This window comes from Rhea americana, unplaced genomic scaffold (assembly GCF_003343005.1).
Source record: "Rhea americana isolate MKP2758 unplaced genomic scaffold, rheAme1 scaffold_94, whole genome shotgun sequence".
Classification (NCBI taxonomy): Eukaryota; Metazoa; Chordata; class Aves; order Rheiformes; family Rheidae; genus Rhea; species Rhea americana.
Genome location: NW_028187133.1, coordinates 411,057 through 431,230, shown reverse-complemented (window position 1 = coordinate 431,230; position 20,174 = coordinate 411,057). Strand labels below are relative to the sequence as shown.

General features: G+C 38.2%; 1 protein-coding gene across 5 annotated transcripts in view; it reads left to right on the top strand.

Annotated features, from left to right (window-relative positions):
* Positions 1-18,880, top strand: part of PHF3 (PHD finger protein 3) — a 50,912-nt gene extending 32,032 nt beyond the window's left edge. For all 5 annotated transcript variants that reach the window (XM_085324888.1, XM_085324890.1, XM_085324891.1 and 2 more), the window contains 7 exons: positions 2,618-2,746; positions 3,195-3,330; positions 3,720-3,915; positions 5,403-5,550; positions 8,028-8,117; positions 12,153-12,348; positions 14,615-18,880. In XM_085324888.1, coding sequence (XP_085181014.1) covers positions 2,618-2,746; positions 3,195-3,330; positions 3,720-3,915; positions 5,403-5,550; positions 8,028-8,117; positions 12,153-12,348; positions 14,615-16,797 — 3,078 coding nt within the window. In that variant the 3' untranslated portion in view covers positions 16,798-18,880. The remainder of the gene's footprint in view (positions 1-2,617; positions 2,747-3,194; positions 3,331-3,719; positions 3,916-5,402; positions 5,551-8,027; positions 8,118-12,152; positions 12,349-14,614) is intronic.
* The last annotated feature ends 1,294 nt before the right edge of the window (positions 18,881-20,174 follow it).

The following is a 20,174-nucleotide window of genomic DNA, read 5'->3' as shown; positions in this document are numbered from 1 at the left end:
GTAGCCAGCTCTCCTGCCTCCCTCCCCCTTCCTTCTAGGGCCTTAACCCATGAGATTCCACCAATTGGGTCTCTGAAGAGCCCAAAGTCCGCTCTCCTGAAGTCCAGGGTTGCAATCCTGCTTGTTGCCTTAGTTCTTTCCTGCAGGATCCTGAACTCCATCATCTCGTGGTCACTGCAGCCAAGGCTRCCCCTAGCCTTTACATCTCTAACCAGTCCCTCTCTGTTGGTAAGGACAAGGTCCATCAGGACACCCTTCCTCGTAGGCTCCTCCACCATTTGTGACAAGAAGTTGTCATCAGTGCATTGCAGGAGCCTCCTGGACTGTTTGTGCCTTGCTGTGTAGTCCCTCCAGCAGATGTCAKGGTGGTTGAAGTTCCCCATGAGAGTCAGGGCCTGTGATCATGAGGCTACCTCCAGCTGTCTGTAGAAGGCCTCATCARCYTTCTCTTCCTGGTCAGGTGGCCTGTAGTAGACACCCGCAGTGTCCCCCATGCTAGCCTGCCCTTTGATCTTTACCCAAAAGCTCTCAGCTGCCTCCTCCCCCACCCCTAGGCAGAGCTTGATGCATTCCAGTTGTTGTCTCACATAAAGAGCAACTCCACCACCTCGCCTTCGTGGCCTGTCTTTCGTAAAAAGCACATAGCCATCCATGGCAGCATTCCAGTCATGAGAGCTATCCCACCATGTCTCTGTGACTGCAATGAGATCATGGCCCGGCGATCACACACAGATCTCCAGCTCCTCCTGTTTGCTCCCCATGCTGCRTGCATTGGTGTACAGGCATTTCAAAGAGGTGGTCATGGCTGCAGGTTTCCCAGGAAGGGTGTGCGGGGGTCACCCATAGTCATGTCCCAAACGCACATTCCCAGCTGCATGCACCAGTTGGAGGCCCCCCAACCCAACTTGTATTTTGTTGTCTACCCAGTCTGTATGACACCCCCACACACACCTAGTTTAAAGCCCTCTTTACTAGGCTGGCCAACCTGTTTGCAAAGGCAAAAGTGCCCCGCTTGGTGAGGTGAATAGCGGTGTTCATAGTTCAAAAGGAGAAGGAAGGTTATAAGAGATGTATTCTTTTTATGGAAGATGCCTTTTTCTTAGATATTATCCTGTTTATTGAGCACTTAATCCAGTGATGGTTACTGCATCTGCTTAAAAACAGCATCAAATTTTATAGCTTACAAAATCTGGTTTTGTTTTGGCAGTTTTTTTTTTATCTATATGCCACTTCATAGAGCTAAAAGGCAAAAAATTTGTGTAGTGTTAGATCATGTTATAGTTTGTGACGCTAGAAATTGTGGATTATATCAGATGACTTCCARTAGAAATAGGCGAATAGGTACTGTGATTCTGAATAAATGGAAAGTGGTTGTCTTGAATTCTGTTTGCTCAGAATGAAAGAATATCTGGTATCAGTGACAGAAAGAATGGCCATGATTTGGTACAATGTGTTGTTATTTTAGAGACTAACTTGCATTGCCACATGATTTATTCCCGTTTTCTTCCTTTTCATTATATATATTGCCCAGGAGTCTCACTTATGGACCACTTTGCTAGTTCCTATGCAAACACCATTGCTGAGTTAAGGTGTTACCTCAAAGCTGTTTTGAAGGTGTAGAAAGGCATGAAAAGTTACCACAATTCCATCTTTTGTTATTAACTTATTAAATTTATTTTATTTTTATATACATCAATAAAATACTAAAAACAGGTCATTTGAAACAGAAAATTCCACTGCCCTTCAGAAAGATGCCAAAACATAGCATGTATTGCATAATAAAATTACTGAAGGTTCCTAAATATTTCAGTTTCTAGTGGTTTTTATGTATTYCTCTGAAGTGGAATATAGCATGTAAAACAAATAGTTAAATAACTACACGTTTATCGTTTGAATGTATTTTTCCATTTGCCATTTAAGGAAGACTTTGAGTCTACTACTTGATTTCTTCAAAATTTCCCATTGTGTGCAAAAGTTACTGTAGGTGCTTGGCAGACAGAAAATGCAATCGTAGGTAGAATACTTGTYTCTTTATGACACCATACTTAAAGGACAATACAGACTCTTTCTAGTTTAAGAGGTAGAGGTGTTCTTAAGAAGCAATTGTGGTAATATTGTGTTATGTATTATTTTTTTGGATGGAGCAATATAGTAATGCTGATCAGAATTAGAGAGCATGTTCATTGTTTTAAGAATATCTTTAAACCTTTTTATTGAGGTAGAGCATTAGGATATGTACACAAAAATCAAGCTCTTGGAAAATTAGGTCAATATATATGTATTTATTTCTTATTATAGCCATAAYATTTTGGGAAGAGTTTTAAAAAAAATTGTCTTCAGCTGCTAGAAGATAAGAATTGCCAGTCTAAGTTTAGTGTTGATGGTCTGCTTTATACTTTGTTTAAATACATGCCTGATAAGTATTCACTGCATTTTGAGTTAGACCTGCTCGATTTGTGAATTTGCTTTATAAAATTGCTTGACACTTGCAAAATACAAATWTTTTTTTTTCTTCTCCACTTTTCTGAAGTGCAGTCTTTTTGTTGTTTTATTTGCAGGTTTCCAAATTTTATTTTATTATCTCAAAGTAAATGTATATAATCTGCTGTTTTTACAGACAATTGAAATGATTGAGAAAGAACAGAGGGAAGTTGAAAGACGACCTATCACAAAAATTACTCACAAAGGAGAAATAGAAATTGAGAGTGAAACACCAATAAAAGAGCAAGAAGTTATGGAAGTTCAGGTAAAAAAAAAAAAAAGAAAAAGAAAAAAAAGCATATATAGTTCATAAATAATGTAGTTGCAAAGTGGTTTGTTTGTAATTCTGTTTTTAAGATCTGTATCTTAATTACATTTTTTTGGTATGTTTTGAATTTAATTTATATTTTATCATTAAATTTCACTTCTGGTTTTAGGATTTTTTTTTGTTTGGTTTATGTTGTGTTCATCACTGTCTGAATTCTGGCAACAGTAGAAAATATTCTAAATCTTACCTAAAAGAAATTTAGGAGTATCTGTTCAATATTTTAGTTCATTTTTAGTTTTTGTGATATCCTTCCAGAAAAAGAAAAGGTGGAGTTGAAGGGAGAATTTTATGCCTGACAGGAAGAAAATGTTAGAGGGGGGAGAACCATGTGAATAGTAATACTAGGAGTATTAACAAAGAAAAAAAAATCTTTGACTTTCCTTAGGAACCCAATATGATAAAGTTGTCTGAGAAGCCAGAGGAAGCTGAAAAAGATAAAGAAGCAAACGAGTCTGCATCTCCAGACACCACAAGTCAACACAAAAATCATCTCTTTGATCTTAACTGCAAAATCTGCATAGGTATTTTTGAAAAGCACATCAAAATAAATATATCACATTTGTGTAGTGTTTATCAATCATAAAAATCAGTATACCTTAAGAAGGTAAATAAACGTTTAGTCTCCAGTTTACAGACTGTGATGTGGAAGCAGTATTTTACTTTATTATTTAAGAAAAGAGTCAAWTTTAAAATGGTAGGCTATTGGCATAAAGATGCTTTCTATTAAAATAGACTACAGACAAAAATCTTGTAAATGGGTATACCTGCTATATTTGCTTCCTCATTTCTTTGTCCTGTCCAGCTGCAATAACAGTACTGTATTTTTTTAGTGCATCTTCCATGTCTTCAGAGAAAATCCACTTTTTYCTTTAATTAAAAATAAAAAATCATTCCAATTCGTTTTCTCTAGGCCGAATGGCACCACCTACTGATGATCTTTCTGCAAAAAAAGTGAAAGTGTCTGTTGGAGTTGCACGTAAGCAGTCAGACAATGAAGCAGAGAGCATTGCAGATGCACTTTCTTCAACATCAAGTATTTTAGCTTCAGAATTATTGGAAGATGATAAACAAGACTTATCAAAATCATCTTTCTCCTCTCTCCCAAGGTAATGTAAAATTTGTATGTCTTTCATTTATAAATACTTCCTCTCATTAAGCTCTTATCAAAATTTTTTAATGGCATTTCATAATCCACTTGTGTACTTGAAGTTACACAGCTCTTAGGAATGAGGTTATTTGCTGATGTAGGTAATGCTATGCATTTTTATAAATAATACCACTTATATTATTGGGATACAAACTTGTAATTCTCACATTTCCTTTAGGGGAAAGTAAGTTACTTTGCATTTGCTGGTGCAGAAGTGCATATAAATAATATTTGGGTTCATATTAAGAAGGTCAGAATTAAAATTATTAAGACTAATAAATCAGGCTAGTTTCAAATCTCAAAAATATATTTCTAGAAATGCTAATCGTAAACATTGACAAGTATAGTATTAATTTTTTACTCTTTATCAATCGTTGTTTATATGTATTAAAACAATGACTTCTTAAAAATCTTGCCCCATATTAACTGTGAGTATATGGTACCATGAAGCTCACGCCTTGCAATTAGCACTGCTGTCCAGCCTGTGGCAAGGAGGCTAGACTGGAGATCTTTTCAGTGTGGGAAGCTGGAACTGAGATGGAGACTTCTTTCTTCCCTGTTTTTCCTTGCTCATCACTGATGTTTTATGCTCACTGGGCCCTCTCCAGAAAGAAAAGGAGGGTGGGTGGGGAGAGGGAGAAATGTCATCTGTTTCCAACATAGTTTATCAAATTTTTACACTTTTGGTTTTGCCAGGCATCTTTCCTTTTTGTTCTGCAGGATTATTCTGGTTCTGCCAGACCCCTCTCTTGCCTTCCTTATATCCTTTGTTGTTATCTTGCAGATTTTACTGTTGTTTACATATGTTTCCTGCACTTCATTTATGAAACTAAACCAGGAGTCTCTATTTACAATTACAGATTATATGCTTATGCTTAACTATGTTAYGAAATGTTTATGCATTGTGGCAGGTTATGCTTTTAGCAGCGTTACACAGTTTAAAAAAAAAAAAGCTTATGCTGAGTTGCCTTTGTTATTGTCCTTATAAGTCCGTTCAAGACAAGCAAATACTCATTAGGTCTTGCTTAGTATGCTCCTGTGTTGTAGGTGCAACAGGCCTTTGCTTTGGCTACAGTGATTCCTGGCACAAATGATATTTAAGGAATGGTAGAGTTAGAATGATGTTGAATGTTATATATGATCTTATCCAATCTGCAGTAACATTAACATTTGTGTCCTTTTTTAGTGTTTGGTAGCTCTTAGACTAGGTAAGTTCTCCATGCTCAAAGGATACGTTAGTGAATAGATGTGCTGTACGTATCTGTTTCACTGGAAGATGAGAAATGCAGTTATCTGTCCCTTCACCATACTTAAACTGCAAGTATGGTCAACTGAAAAATAACATTCTTCTTATACATAATTTCTTTTACGGGAGATCATGGCTTACATCTTACATTATGTATTATGTTCTTGACARAGTTTTTGTTTTGTCTTTGTCATTTTTAGATCAGAAACACCTGGTACTGTGGAAAGTGAAGCTTTATTTCTGGCACGCTTAAATTTCATCTGGAAGGGTTTTATCAATATGCCTTCTGTGGCAAAGTTTGTTATTAAGGCCTACCCAGTCTCTGGCTCTTTTGAGTATTTAACAGAGGTATTTATATTTACTGTAAAGAATGAATAATTATTGAGTAATTTGTTTACATTGTAGGCTAGTAGTGTAATGATGAAAAGCAGTGAAGCATGATCATTATGCTGAGTAAAGTACTTGTGGGCTGACATAGGTTAGTTAGTTTTTAAGTATTTAGTAGTGAAGTATATTTTAGTATATAAATGGACTCTTGATTCATCAGGTTTTAAGTTTTCTGATGTCTTTCAGGGTGTTTTGTGTTCTTTGAGGATGAGCAACAGTATTTCCAGAGCTGCTTTTRTGAAGGCTTATATATGTTTATTTTATTATCTTCTGTAAGATAAGGGTAGAGGGGAAAGGAGGGACAGAATTAGCCATCAAAATAGCCATCTTTGTGGCATCCATTTCCAGAACTAGAAGTGAGAAAATGAAAGCTGTTTTAACTCAAAGCATTAAATGGGCCTCTACACACACATAACTGTGTGCACACACACACCGACATATACACATATATACACATACACGTGTCCATGCTGGTTGGGAAGCAGTTCTGCAGAGAAGGACCTGGGTGGACAACAAGTTAACCATGAGCCAGCAATGTGCCCTTTTGGCCAAGAAAGGCAATGGTCTCCTGGGGTGCATTAGGAAGAGTGTTGCCAGCAGGTCGAGGGAGGTGATCCTGCCCCTCTACTCAGCCCTGCTGAGGCCTCATCTCGAGTMCTGTGTCCAGTTCTGGRCTCCCCAGGACAAGAGAGACATGGAGCTACTGGAGAGAGTCCAGCGTAGGGCTACAAATATGATCAGAGGGCTGGAGCACCTGCCTGATGAGGAATGGCTGCGAGAGCTGGGCCTCTTCAGCCTGGGGAAGAGAAGACTGAGGGGGGATCTTCTCAATGTGTGGAAGTATCTAAAGGGAAGGTGTCAGGGGGACAGGGACAAACTCTTTTCAGTTGCCCCGTGTGACAGGACAAGAGGAAATGGGCAGAAATTGAAGCACAGGAAGTTCCTCCTGACCGTGAGGGGGAATTTCTTCCCTGTGAGAGTGACGGAGCCCTGGCCAGGTTGCCCAGGGAGGTTGTGGAGTCTCCTTCTCTGGAGATCTTCAAGGCTGGCCTGGACACAACCCTGTCTGACATGCTGTAGGTGACTCTGCTTGAGCAGGGACGTTGGACTAGATAATCTCCGGTGGTCCCTTCCAACCTTGCTGWTTCTGTGATTCTATGAAAGGCTGTAAGAGCTGGGGCTATTTAGCTTGGAGAAGAGAAGACTGAGAGGGGATCTTACCAATATATACACATCTTAAGGGAGAACGTCAAGAGAATGAAGCCAGAGTCTTTTCAGTGGTGCCATGTGACAGGACAAGAGACAAAGGGCACAAACTGAAACACRGGAAGTTCCACCTGAGTATGAGGAAAAACATTGTTACTGTGGAAGTGACAGAGCCCTGGCACAGGTTGCCCAGCAAGGTTGTGGAGTCTCCTTCTCTGGAGATACTCAAAGCCCACATGGATGCAACCCTGTCTAACATGCTSTAGGTGACCCTGCTTGAGCAGGGAGGTTGGACTAGATGATCTCCAGAGGTCCCTTCCAACCTCAACCATTCTCTGATACTTTGAATAGAAAACTATAACTGTCTAACGATTCTATCTTAATTTTCTGTAAAACTAAAGTGGCCTTAAAAATACAAGTTTTTTGTGGTGTTCTCACCATCTAGGAAGCAGAGGAAGGACGTGACTCGTTACATCATGTCACAAAGACAGCTCTTATAAAGATCAAAGATCTCATGAGGCTTATTGTTGCTTCTCAACAGTGCCACGGAATGCATCCACTTTTTAATTAAATAGTTAGGTCTTCTATTAATGTGATTATATTTGTTTTGCTGTAAGTATTCAGTGAAATGCAGAGTATACAGAACTCTTTAGTACTAAAGGATTATTTTACAAACATATTTTTTTTACATTAACTTTTCTGCTTTATTTCAAAAAACTTCCCCCCCCACTAAGGTGCTACTAAATTATTCTAGAAGTCTACCTATGTCACCTGTGAATAGTGAACTTGATAGCGTCTGTGTAAAAAAATCTGTGTCTGTGTAAATTCTTATGTATAAGTTATGTTTTTACTTCATGATTAGGATTYTAAAACAGTTTGTTTTATTCCTTGCTGGGCTTGCTATTCTCAAAGCAGTTAAATCTGACAGATACTTTAAGCAATTGCAGGGCAGAGGAACTTTACGTTTGCAGTTAATGTTGCTCAGGTAAATAACTATCAGGGAAGGTTAGAGGGAACAGTATTGAGTGATAACATTTACTACAAATTGTTGACTTCACAYTGAAAAGCCTAATTTAAGCATCCAAAATTTAGTGTGAATTCATTTGTTTCTACTRCTGTAAATTCTACTGACATTTCAAAAATTTATAATTCCAGAACTTAAAGAATTAAGTATATTTTGAATATATGAAATAGATATGTKTAGTTCATATTTTTATCTTTCTCTCTCATAGGATTTACCAGATAGTATTCAAGTAGGTGGCAGGATATCTCCTCACACTGTCTGGGAGTATGTAGAAAAAATTAAAGCTTCAGGAACCAAGGTAAGAAATGTTATATMTTGAAGGCTTGCTATTTAACACACTTTGTATTCACCCTAAARATCTTTTTCTTCTGGAACATTTGCAAAATTGAAGATAACTGATGGTTATGTTGAATGATGTAGATGGCAGCTGGTRACATTCATTCTTTCTATTGAACCATAATTTTTCACTTTGACAGTATTTGTGTTCCTTTGAGACAATAATTCATAGTGTGTGTTTGAACYCCACTTCACATGTTTTGACTGTTGCATTTTACTTCTGTACTGTTTCAGTATGTAAAAACATCTTGGTGGCCCTCTGCTGAACTTGTTTCACTGTGTGCTTGTCTTCCTTGTGCTGAGAAGCCCAAAACTAGACACAGTTCTCCAGTGTTGTCTTACAAGTGCTGAACAGAAGGAACTAATCATCTCCTTTGACTTGCTGGCAAGTCTGTTGTGATAAGCAGGATGCAGTTGACCATAATGGAAGCAAAGGCTTCCATTCACGTTCAAAATGTCCATTTGGACCCCCAGGTTCTTTTATGTTGAGCTGCTTTCTAGCTGATGGCCCCAGCCTGCTCTGCAGTATGGGGTTAATCCATCTCAAGGGCAATATTTTGCATTTACCTTTGTTGAACTTCACGGGCTCCAGTCAGTCAGTTTCTCCAGTTTGCTGAGGTCCCTCTGAATAGCAGCCATGCCTTCCAGCACATCAAACATTGTACCCAGTCAGGTGTCATCTCAAACTTGCTGAGAGCCATCCATCCCATCTCACAGGTAGTAAAGATGTTAAACAGCATCAGTCCCAGCATTGACCCAAGATGCACCGCTAACACTCAGCTGCTGATTGGCCTGGTACTGCTTATTGCARCTTTGGGCCTGGTTGTCCAGCTACTTGTTCGTTTGTCTCATAGACCATCCATCCAAACTGTATTTTGCCAATTTGACTATTATGGGAGACTCTGCCAAAGGCTCTTGTAAACTTAAAGCAAACAACACTTGCTGCACTCTGCTTGTCCACAAAGTCAGTTATCTCATCACAGAAAATGATCAGGCTAGTCAGGCACAATTTGACCTTGATAAGGTCACAATCTTGTGCTTCAGCTGGTTGCATATGGCTTCAAGGAGGATTTGCTATGTGATGGTTCCTAAGTGAGGTGAGGCTGATAGATCTGTAGTTCCCTACATCTTCCTTCTTGCTTTTGCTGGAGAAGGATAAGGATATTCTCCAGTCACCAGGAGCCTCCTCTGATTGCCAGGATCTTTCAAAGATTATTAACAGAGAGCAACCCCACAGCGGCATTGGTCAAATTCCTCAGCACTCTAGGATGCTTCCTCTTCAGTCTTCTGGTCTTGTGTATATGTAGTTGGCCAAACGCTTCCTCTGCCACACCTAATGCTTCACTTCCCCAGACTCTRCTGCTAGGCCCAGGGACTTGGGAGGCCTGAGCAGGCCTTACCAGTAAAGACCAAGGCAAAGAAGGTATCKTGTTTTTCCCATGTCCTTTGCCACTAGGCCCTTGCTCCTTTGAGGAGTGTCTTCCCAATTTTCCTTAGCCAGAAGTGTTGTCATATGCTCGTGGAGGCCCTTCTTGTTTCCCTTCACAGACCTTGCCAGTTTTGACTCCTGCTGAATTTTGATGCTGAACTCCATCCCAGTGCCCTCAGGCAGAGTCCAGAGGGGTGTTCCTGCTGGGTAGCCCATCCCTGCTTCCCCTGTCTCTGTGCTTCCCACTGTGTGTTTGAGTTCATTTCCTTCTTTTTGTCCATGTGGGCCTCTTGTCATATGCTGATCCCTGCATCTTGTAAAGGACCTTCTTGTCCTTTTAAGCTCTACAATCCTTTGTAGAATTGCTTACGAGGCAATCTCTCATGAGATTCTATGGAGAAATCTCTGAAAATGCTGCTCTGCTGAAGTCCAGGTTTGTAACTTTCCTGCTTGTCCTGTTCAGTTATCTCATGACTGCAAACTCTGCAACCTCCTGGTTGCTTCAGCGGAGGCTGTCTTYGACCTTCATGCTTCATATGACATCATGACTAACAGGTCTGGTAGAAYGCCTCCATTAGTTGGCATGTTGATCACCTGCATCAAGAAATGTTCAACACTGCAGAAAWTTTCTATGTTGCTTACAGCTTGCCATATTCCCCATTTTGCTAATACTGGGGTGAATTAGGTCCTCTAAGGAACAGCAGGTCTGAAATTGTGAGACTTCCTCTAGTTGTCTAAAAAAGACTGTTTACTTATATTATCGTGATCAGGCAGTCTATAGCAGACAGCCAGCACAACATCAGCTTTGTTGGTTTGACCTCTAATTGTCACCAATGATAAGACAGGGCCTGGGGAGTGCTGAAGCAAGGTATATGAGTCAATATACCTACCAGCTTATTGTCTAGGCTTTCAGCTCCTCTGCTGTCTTCTCCTTCACATGTAATGATGTGAACTAACCTTCTTACACAGTGAGATATAGGCACTGGTTTCTAGTTTTGTGACTTCAGGCCAGCTCCAGTAAATAACTTTCAGCTGAGAACAGACTGAGATTTCACTTTATACCACTTAGTATTAGCTAAAGAGCTAATGGTAATTAGCTGTCAAAGGTAGATTTGGTTTCCATTAGCTAGCCTTGAGAATATAAAGCTATCTTTGCCAAGAAAAAAAAAGGGAGACTTGGTTATGGAGGTAAGCTAAATTCTCACTTACTTCACAGTTTTAAGAATATTCTGTCTTTGCATCTGATTTAAAGGTCAGTGCATGCTCATTGCAGAGTAAGACTCTGTTCTAAGTGCTRTTAAGCTCGGTGTGAGACTGTATTATGAGATGTGGCTAAATTTACAAGAAATCTTGAGATGGAGGGACTTCAGAAATTGTGATCTAGAGCAGTAATTCTCCCTTCTCTTGAAAAGGTACAGTAAGCTTGCTCCATGCCTACTCAGCTATATTCAGGAGGAGGGAGCTTGATTGTCCCAGTAAAGTCCACATTGTTGATTTTTTTRTGAGGAAATGTAGAAACAGTGTATATCTAAAATCTATGGAAAGACTATTTGGGGTTTGAAAGATTTTGTTTGTTTRTTTGTTTGGTGTGGGTGTTTTTAAACTTGATGTCTCTTGCTAGTTTTTTTGGTCAGCTGCAAGCTTACTGTATTCGCTCTGGACTGCACAGAATTCAAAAGCTTCTGCCTAAGAGGGCTTACTTCACAAATGCYTATCCTGCTCTGCCTGCGCTTCATGAACAGCAGTACTGCTCAGTCGGGGATTTCTCCAAGTTTATGTGTTTAGGCATTTGCAAAAACACTGAAACCGGATGCAGTAGATATTTTGTTCCGGAGTCACAGTTCAGAGTTTAAATAATGAARTACCTAAATTATTCTTGAGATTTGTGTAGCTATTTAAGGCACAGAACTTTCCTACAATGAAGTACCTTTCTCTATTTTCTGAAATGGGGAACAACTGTGGATTAAAGCAGAAGTAAAATCTTATCAAATAATATAATCTTACATTACTTGATTTGTGATGTGATGATGCTGTATAATGTTTGAGTCTAAAAAATAGCATAGCATAATGTCACTATGCAGAAGTAAACTGCTATTGTTTGTAGTCATTGGAAGAYACATACTTCCTTGCTTGTATACTTAATTCTGGGCTTTGGATTCTGGTCTGCCGTGAGTATTAATTAGTATCTCAGACATCATAGACTGTACAAAATAAGTCTTTCCAATAATGCTAATGGCAGGATGGGAATAATTGCTTGAAAGTTGGCTTTTTTCCCTAAAAAAATTCTTGTTTAGCAGACTAACATAAAATGTTGACCTTTTTTTTTTTTTTTTATCATGCAGTGTAATGATTCCTTTGTTTTTTATGCTTCTCACTTGTTTTCTCTGTTTTCTTGATTCATTTTGGCCCTATGTCTTCTCCTTCTGCATCCTTTTCTGTGTTTTTGGAGAGGTATCATCTCCTCTTCTCCAAACTGTGCCTTTAAATGAAAGCAGTCACTAAATCAATTAGAATTTCATAGTAAAATATATGTAACCATCTTTTTTTTTTCTCCCTTCTTGTAAACAGGAAATCTGTGTAGTTCGCTTTACCCCTGTAACTGAAGAGGATCAGATATCCTATGCTTTGCTGTTTGCCTATTTCAGCAGCAGAAAACGTTATGGTGTAGCTGCCAATAACATGAAGCAAGTGAAAGATTTATATCTCATCCCTTTAGGTTCTTCAGATAAAGTTCCACATCATCTTGTACCTTTTGATGGGCCTGGTAAGTACAGCATGGAATTTGGAACTTCATTATCATAACACTTTTTAAAGAAGAGCATAATAGAAATTTAAGAGAAAAATAATTTCTAAAACTACAGCTAAAGCTTTTGTGAAAAATGCCAAGATATTCTATTCAGATAGCTCATGAGTATTCCTTGGTGTTTTATTAACCTCCTTTAAAAGTATTTCTAATTGTAAGATTATTTTGCTTCTTCAAAAAATACTACTGCAGAAAAAACGCTGAGCAACTGTTTTGCTTAGAATATTCTTCCTCTAACCCAGCTGTTACAGTCTCAATAAATTCAAAGATGCAGATGACTTATGATAGTGATCATACAGAATTCCATGTTGGTTTTGTGACTTAAAAGTAGTGTATTTAATTATTTGAAATGTACTCATTCCTCACTAACTTGTTGTTTTCCTTAAGTCTTCCAAATTAAATAAAAGACCAGGAAAACTTAAGCAGATGCGCAAGGAAGAAATGACCCTAAAACTGCTCTGAGTTGTTCTCTTTATACCTACGTTCTTCTATATTAATTTACTTTGGCTGTAAATATTGTTGATGATTTTTCCTTTTGGGATAGTTAGGCATGAAACTAAGAGGGGATAAAATACAGCAAAGGGTTGTAGAGAGAATTTAGCARTTGAAGGGAATTAGAACTAGAAGTAGGTAAAGCTGAAAGGGAAATGGTTAGCTATAAAATGAGGAAAAGATAGGAAGTAGATTCACTGTGGATGATGCAGGACTGCACATAGCTTGTTCCCAATAGACTGCACATAGCTTGTTCCCAATAAACTTTTTTTGAAGGTAGTTCAGTTAATGGAAACTTCTCTTGGGAGAGAGGTGTGTGATGGTATGTCCTTTGGAAAAGCATCTGGTGAAATGACAGAGTAATACTCCTCAGGACCTACGAGTCCTACCTGGCTCTGCTTTGTATGCTGGAGCATTCTTASAGAATTTCTGCACATTCAGAAATCAAAATTACCCTGCATTAAGTAGCCCACTGTGAAGAGTTCTGTTGTGTGTTGCTTGCTGCTGGGATGGATGGATGGGCCCTGTAGGTCTCATTTTACTCTGAACGGCTTTGATTTGGGCCATTTGAAAAATAGTAAAAATATTTTTATACTGACTGATGATAAAGCACTGGCTAAATTTAGATGCATGTATCCATAATCATCTACAGGGAGAAGAGCTTTATTTCACCTGGGGAATTATCTGTGCAGTGGAGAAACCTTCCATCTGTCACTYACTGGCTCTTTTGCCCTGGAAAGCCAGATCCATTACTACAGAAAGGAAGTTGTAAAATTTCTCAAATCATTATTAATTTTAAATCATTTACTTGAGTTTTACATGCTTTTAAATAAAGAGATTGACCCTCTTCTTTATTTTTATCCAGATGATCATTTTAGTTGTTTTCCTTTTTAGGTAGTTTATCTGTATTAAAAATCTGCAAAACCTAAAATGACCTTTTGGTACTGCTCAATATGGTGTATTACTTGGACCTGCTAAGCATAAACTTGTGTTATGATGTGCTGGATTCAACTCAGTAGAACTAGACCRCCATGTGGGAGGTGGCAAGGCTGTGTTTGTCTTCCTATCTTAATCTAAATTATTCAGAACAAAATATATAATGACCAAATCTACCTCTTTGGAGATGGACAGTATTATGCTTCGAAACATAGTGCCTTCCTAGAATGAAGGAAGCATTTTGGAAAATTATTCTAGGTAAACTTTGAAGAAATGTGTATAACACAAATTGATTAGGAGACCGGAGCTGCAAGTATGCTRTTAACATTCTTTTGGTTTTTTTCTTGAGTTTTAGTACCACTGTGTTAGCAGATTACGGCTATCTTAGTCTAACATGGTTTTTAATTTCTATTTTTTTCTTAAATGACTAGATGTAAACTCTCATGTATTCTATATTTTGAAGTTACAGTTGGTGATAGTTTACTTCAAGAACTGCAAATTGAAATTGCTTTAAATCATAACTTTTATGTTGGGATTACAAATTTGATTATTTTAAAATATTTTGTAATGAAAAGTATTGCAGCATTTTTGYTGCATTTTGTTGTCTTACTCTGCTCTGGGACTCTGTAGTGTTCTGTAATCATGCTGTAGGGTAGTGTCTCACTATGATTTGTTTTGATTATTGATGAAAATTTCAAAGTCTTACAAAATATTATAGAAATCGTGTGGGTTTTTTTGTTAAAATTGTTTTAACGAAAATGATAAATAGATGATTAATTGCTGTTGTGATTTTGTACAGGGATTGAAGTACATCGACCAAATCTATTATTGGGATTGATAATTCGCCAGAAAATGAAGAGACAGATTACTGCTGTTGCAAGTGTTAGCAGTAGCTTTATGGATGAAGTTTCTGAAAGTACGCTGAGTAACTTACCACCAGAGAAGAAAAGCAAGCCAAACAAACCTGAAGTCTCTCATAATGACTTGGCACTAGAAGAAGAAGAAGAAAATGATTTTTTTAATTCCTTCACAACTGTGCTACACAAGCAGAGAAATAAATCTCAACAGTCTAATATAGAAGATRTTCCTGCAGTTATTGAACCTTTAGTGGAAAGTACCAAACATGAACCACCGAAGCCTCTCCGATTCCTTCCTGGAGTCCTGGTTGGATGGGAAAATCAACCTTCTACTCTAGAGCTAGCAAATAAACCACTGCCAGTGGATGATATTCTTCAAAGCCTGTTGGGTACTACAGGGCAGGTATATGAACACAGTAAGTCAGAAGCAAGCCCCAGCAAAGACATACCATTGTTAAATGAAGAAGCAACCTTAAAAGAAGAAAACGTGGATGTTGCTGAGGTAACTACTGAAACTGATGAAACAAAGACTAGCTTGGATAGTCTACAAGAATCCACAAATGCTGCTGTAACAGTGGATGCAGCAGCTGTAGGGTCTTCAACTTCTGCGAGAAGTCCTGGAACTTTGATAGGCCTTAGTCTGAAAGGAAAACCTCCAGATGTTTCCACAGAAGCATTTTTAGCAAACTTATCTGCTCAGTCACAGAACAAAGAAACTGAGGAAAGTAAAGAAAATGATCCAAAGTGGCAGTTACATGACAAGGAGAATGTTGCACAGGAAAACCGAAGGACCACAAATTCTAGCTTTTCTTCTTCCTCATCAAATGCAGGGAAAAAAAGCAATGAGAACAATGTTAATGTAAGCTCTGCTGAAGGTACAGTTGCTAATACCTCTAAATCTCCACCATTTATTAATCTCAAAAGAGACCCACGACAGGCAGCTGGACGAAGCCAACAGACTAATGCTTCAGAAAACAAGGAAGGAGATGTAAGCAAAAGTGAAGACCGACAAAATGTTTCAGGAGATGAGCAAATGGAAATAGAGAATAAACAGTCTTCTGGTGAAAAGGACGTGAACTTGTATCAAGCTGATGCACAAGCAAATGAGATGCAGTTTAGTTCAACTGCAATGAAAGCAGATAATGAATGCACATCACAAGCCGAAGATACCAAGAACTTACCGGAAGATACCTTGATGCAAAACATTGAAACAGTAAACTCATTTAGAAGAGGACCGGCAACAGGTTCATCTCATTTTGAAACAGAAAATTCTTCTCGTTCTGAATTTATTTCCAAAATCCCAAGCCCTATTGCAAGTGGCAGCTTCTCATCTGTTAGACCTCCGCAGCACAATTTTCAGCATCCTAAATCTAATCCACCTGGATTTCAGTTTCAGACTCCTACACCACATAACTTTCCTCCACAAAACAGCCCTATGTTTGGGTTTCCTTCTCATCTACCACCTCCACTTCTTCCTCCTCCAGGCTTTGGCTTTCCTCAAAATCCGATGATGCCATGGCCACCTGTAGTTCATTTGTCAGGTCAGCCACCACACTACACCGGACCTATTGCACAAGGGCTACCAGTGGCTCACAAACAGTCAAGATTTCTGGGGCCAGAAAATTTTTTTCAGAGTAAAGACAGCAGGAGACCAGAAAGACGTCATAGTGACCCTTGGGGCAGACAAGAACAGCATTTGGACAGAGGGTTTAGTAGAGGAAAAAATGATCAACACAGGCAAAGGTTCTGTAGTGAATCGCATCACCAAAAGAAAGACAGGCATGAAAAGGAATGGAACAATGAAAAATACTGGGAGCAAGATTCTGAAAGAAATAGGCGCAGAGACAGAAGCCAGGAAAAAGAGAGAGAGAGGAAGAGTAGGGAGGAAGGACATAGAGACAAAGAAAGATTGCGACCTCCACACAATGATAAAGGTTCTGATGGAAAATGCCCCAAAGAGACTAGAAATCCAGAAAAAAAGACAGATAAGCCTAAAGCTGAAGAACAGGCTCATGAGAAGGATAAAGAGAGGGAGAAAAGTAGAGAGAAACATAGAGAACGAGAAAGTGAAAAGAACAGAGACAGACATAGGGACCACAGTGACAGAACTAAAAGCAAAAGGTAAAAAGATGCAGGCAGTCTTTCAAAATCCTATTTAAATAAACTGTTAGAGTAATGTCATAAAACTTTGTATAAAAAAAAAAAAAGCCTGCTAGGATTGTGCCATCTTTTTTTATTCAGTGTTGGTGTTTTGCAGAAACAAGTCTGTGTTTTGGTACCAATCACTGTACCAATACTCATCCTTTTTTTCATTATACCAACTATCGCTAGAAGTAGGAGTTTAATATTTTTAAAAATTTTACATTGCTGTATATTCAAAATTTTAAAGATTTCTTTTATTAATATGCAATAAAGGCTTAGAAATTTTCTTAGCTAATGAAGTTGGCTTTAGTCAAGTATGCAATATAGTTGCTGCCTTTGGTAATTTGTGCTCTCTTCTGTTTTAAGATGCTCTGATAATTTTAAAGGTGAATTTCGTACAATAACCTTCTTTTTAAATTGCACTGTTTTTAAAGACTGTAGCAGAGCCTCAGAATCCACACACATTACAAAAAAATATAATATGCTTGGTGATGTGAAGAGTTCTTTTTAAATTATTCAGTAATACAATAAAATAATTAAAGTGTATTTCGTTAGTTTTTCAAATATTTCCTAAGCATCTGAAGCAGTTTGTGACCAGAAATTGGAAGGCTGAGCTGCTTGAATGTTATTGCTTTAAACTGCACTTGGTTTAATAAGAAAACATTTTTAAACTAAATTCTTCAAAATATGATTTGTAGTAGTCATTTCTCCCATCATTTTCCATGCTTCAAAAACTTGAATACCTAAGCTTGTACATTACTTTGTGTTTTACTATCCTTTTTACTGTAAAATGTAAATATTTTAAGGGATATTTTGATTCTAAAACGATAAAACTTTCTCACATACTGTGTGTGTTTGATTTTGTAGATGTGAAACAGTAGGCTAAATTAATATAGCAAGCTGAGCTGTGGAATGCCACATTGCAGCTTTGCTTACGCTTTGTGGCTAGGTGGTTTTGGGTTCTGGGGGGAGGAAAGGGAGGGACAGAAAATGGTGGGGACAGGGTGTTTCTACCTTTGGGGCTGTCAGTAAGTTCAAATTTTGTAAGGACTGACATCCACTGATTAAAAAATAAAAACAAGCCCCAAACCTAAAAACAACCCAAAACCTCCTATTCTTACAKTTTTTCTTCAAATACACTGTTCATTTTGTTGAGTTATTTAAAAACAACAAAAATATTCCACCACTAGATTATTAGATTTACAGTACTGTCTTTTGGTTTTCCATTTTTGCTTTGAGTACGTTACCTTATGTATTGACATAACATTTTGCACTTGACGTTAGAAAAGCCTGTTCTTTCCAAGTTGATCTTCCCAGTTTAACCWCAGCCTATTGTTAATTTTTAAAATTGTGAATATATTTGAAAGTAACATTTCATTTGGAGATACTGCACATAGCTTCATAGCCAAATTGACTAAAAATTAAAAATCTTGCACCAAATAAAGGTGACTGGACTTTATTCRGTAGTTTTTCTTAGGCCCATAGTTTAGCTGATTGATAAGAAAAATCCTCAGTTTGTTAGTAATGAGAAGCAATATTTACACTTTTAAATTATTTGTAGCGTGATAAAATAATATGATTAAACTACCTGCGCCAAATGAATTCCATAATCTGTGAAGCAGTAGTGCTATTGATTATGTCTGGTAGTACTCTGCACATGTCGTGCTGCTTAAGTATTTACACCACAATTCTTGGATACAAAGATGCACAGGAAATGTAAATTGGATACCATTTTATGTTGAATCTGGTTATTTGTAATGACACTTGTTGGATTTATTTTAATTAATGTATTACTGTTCAGCCATTTTAAGAACTAAAACTTAGAACTAACAGGATCATCTGGAGACCTCTAGAAGATCCTTAAAAGAATCCTTTGTCTTTTTATGGACCTTGTGGGAAAGGTAGGGAGTTACTTTAGGAGAATTGTTTTGTGTAAGTTAGGTATCCACAACAGTGGGCTGAATCCTTGATGGTTTGTGTTGCTTAGTTTTAATATGATTTGAGATGGACTAATTGTTTTGGTGTTGGATTAAGTTTTAAGTAAAATCGGTAGCTTTGCTTGTAAAGGCTTTTTTTTTTCTTCTTTTCTTTTCTTTTTTTTTTCCTGCTTTCTGACCTGTCCCAAAGAAGCCTCCTCCCAGCACATGGCTACTTGCAAATCTCAAATTGATGTGCATTTACACTCTACACTGGGTAACAGTGGAAATTACATCTTCTTATACTGAAGAGATCAGAATGCCCTCAGTCAGAATTACTGGAAACATTTGGTTTAGAAAGAAAGTTTAGTGTAGATGTTTTCAAAGCTTGCCAAGTGCTTAACTACCTGAGTGGTGCATTTAGAACTGTGTGAGTGCCGGAGCAAAACAGCCCTTCAAGGACAATTTTGTTAAGAATTTAAATTACCAAGCAGAGACAGTATCCAGAGTTTGGTCCTGGAATCTGTGGTGATACAATGGAGAATAAATCCCCCTTCTACTGGAATAAAGGGGGTTGTGTCCTCCATTGCCTTCAGTCACTCTCCCCCCACCACTAGTGTTAGCTGGAAATACTCTGATTAATTGTTACTTGCTTCACACTGAATCACTGCTCAGCAAATAGACCACAAAAAAAGCAGTGTGCACTGATGGGGAACTGGCTGTACACCAGGAAACCCAGAGAGAAAAGGATAGAGCCAAAACATGCTTCCTTCCCCAGCATATGGCCATAAAAGGCTCTTCGAAGAGGAAGTAGGAGAGGAGAAGACTCGGCAGCCAGCTCACAGGCGCAACGAAGGTCAGGAGGGCTTCGTGAGCCACTGCTGCCTGCCGGGAATCGGGGAGGGAGGCCACAGCCGCAGGCCGATCACTTGAGGGCTCAAAGCAGCTTCTGAGAGTAGAAGGAACCTCATAAAGGTGTTTGACAGGTTATTGAAACATCTCGGAGTAGTTCCGTCACCCTACCTCAATTTATCTTTTGAGTCRTCTTTAACTGACTGTTGGCAACAAATTCATTACCACACACAAATTATGATTAAGTGGAAAGTAGGGTGTRTCACCTGGTCTTCTCTTATAGCTCTACAGCCTCTGCTCCTGATTTGCTCCTGATTTGCTTTATGTGAAGAAAAGGATTAGTTGCTTTTTCCTGATCTGTGTCCACTGAGGACTTAATCTGGGAGAATTTCCATGCAGCAGCTTGATGGTTAAGAGTGTGCTTTTGAGCAATAATAAAGTAAAAAAGAAAAAAATAGAAATCATCACTATTTTAAGCATTTTATTTATACAGTAAGCCAGCAGTCAAAATGAGAAATGTAAATGACATCTTAGATCTTAGGTTTAAGCACATTAAAAGATAACTGATTTCTCATTTCTATTGATCACTGAA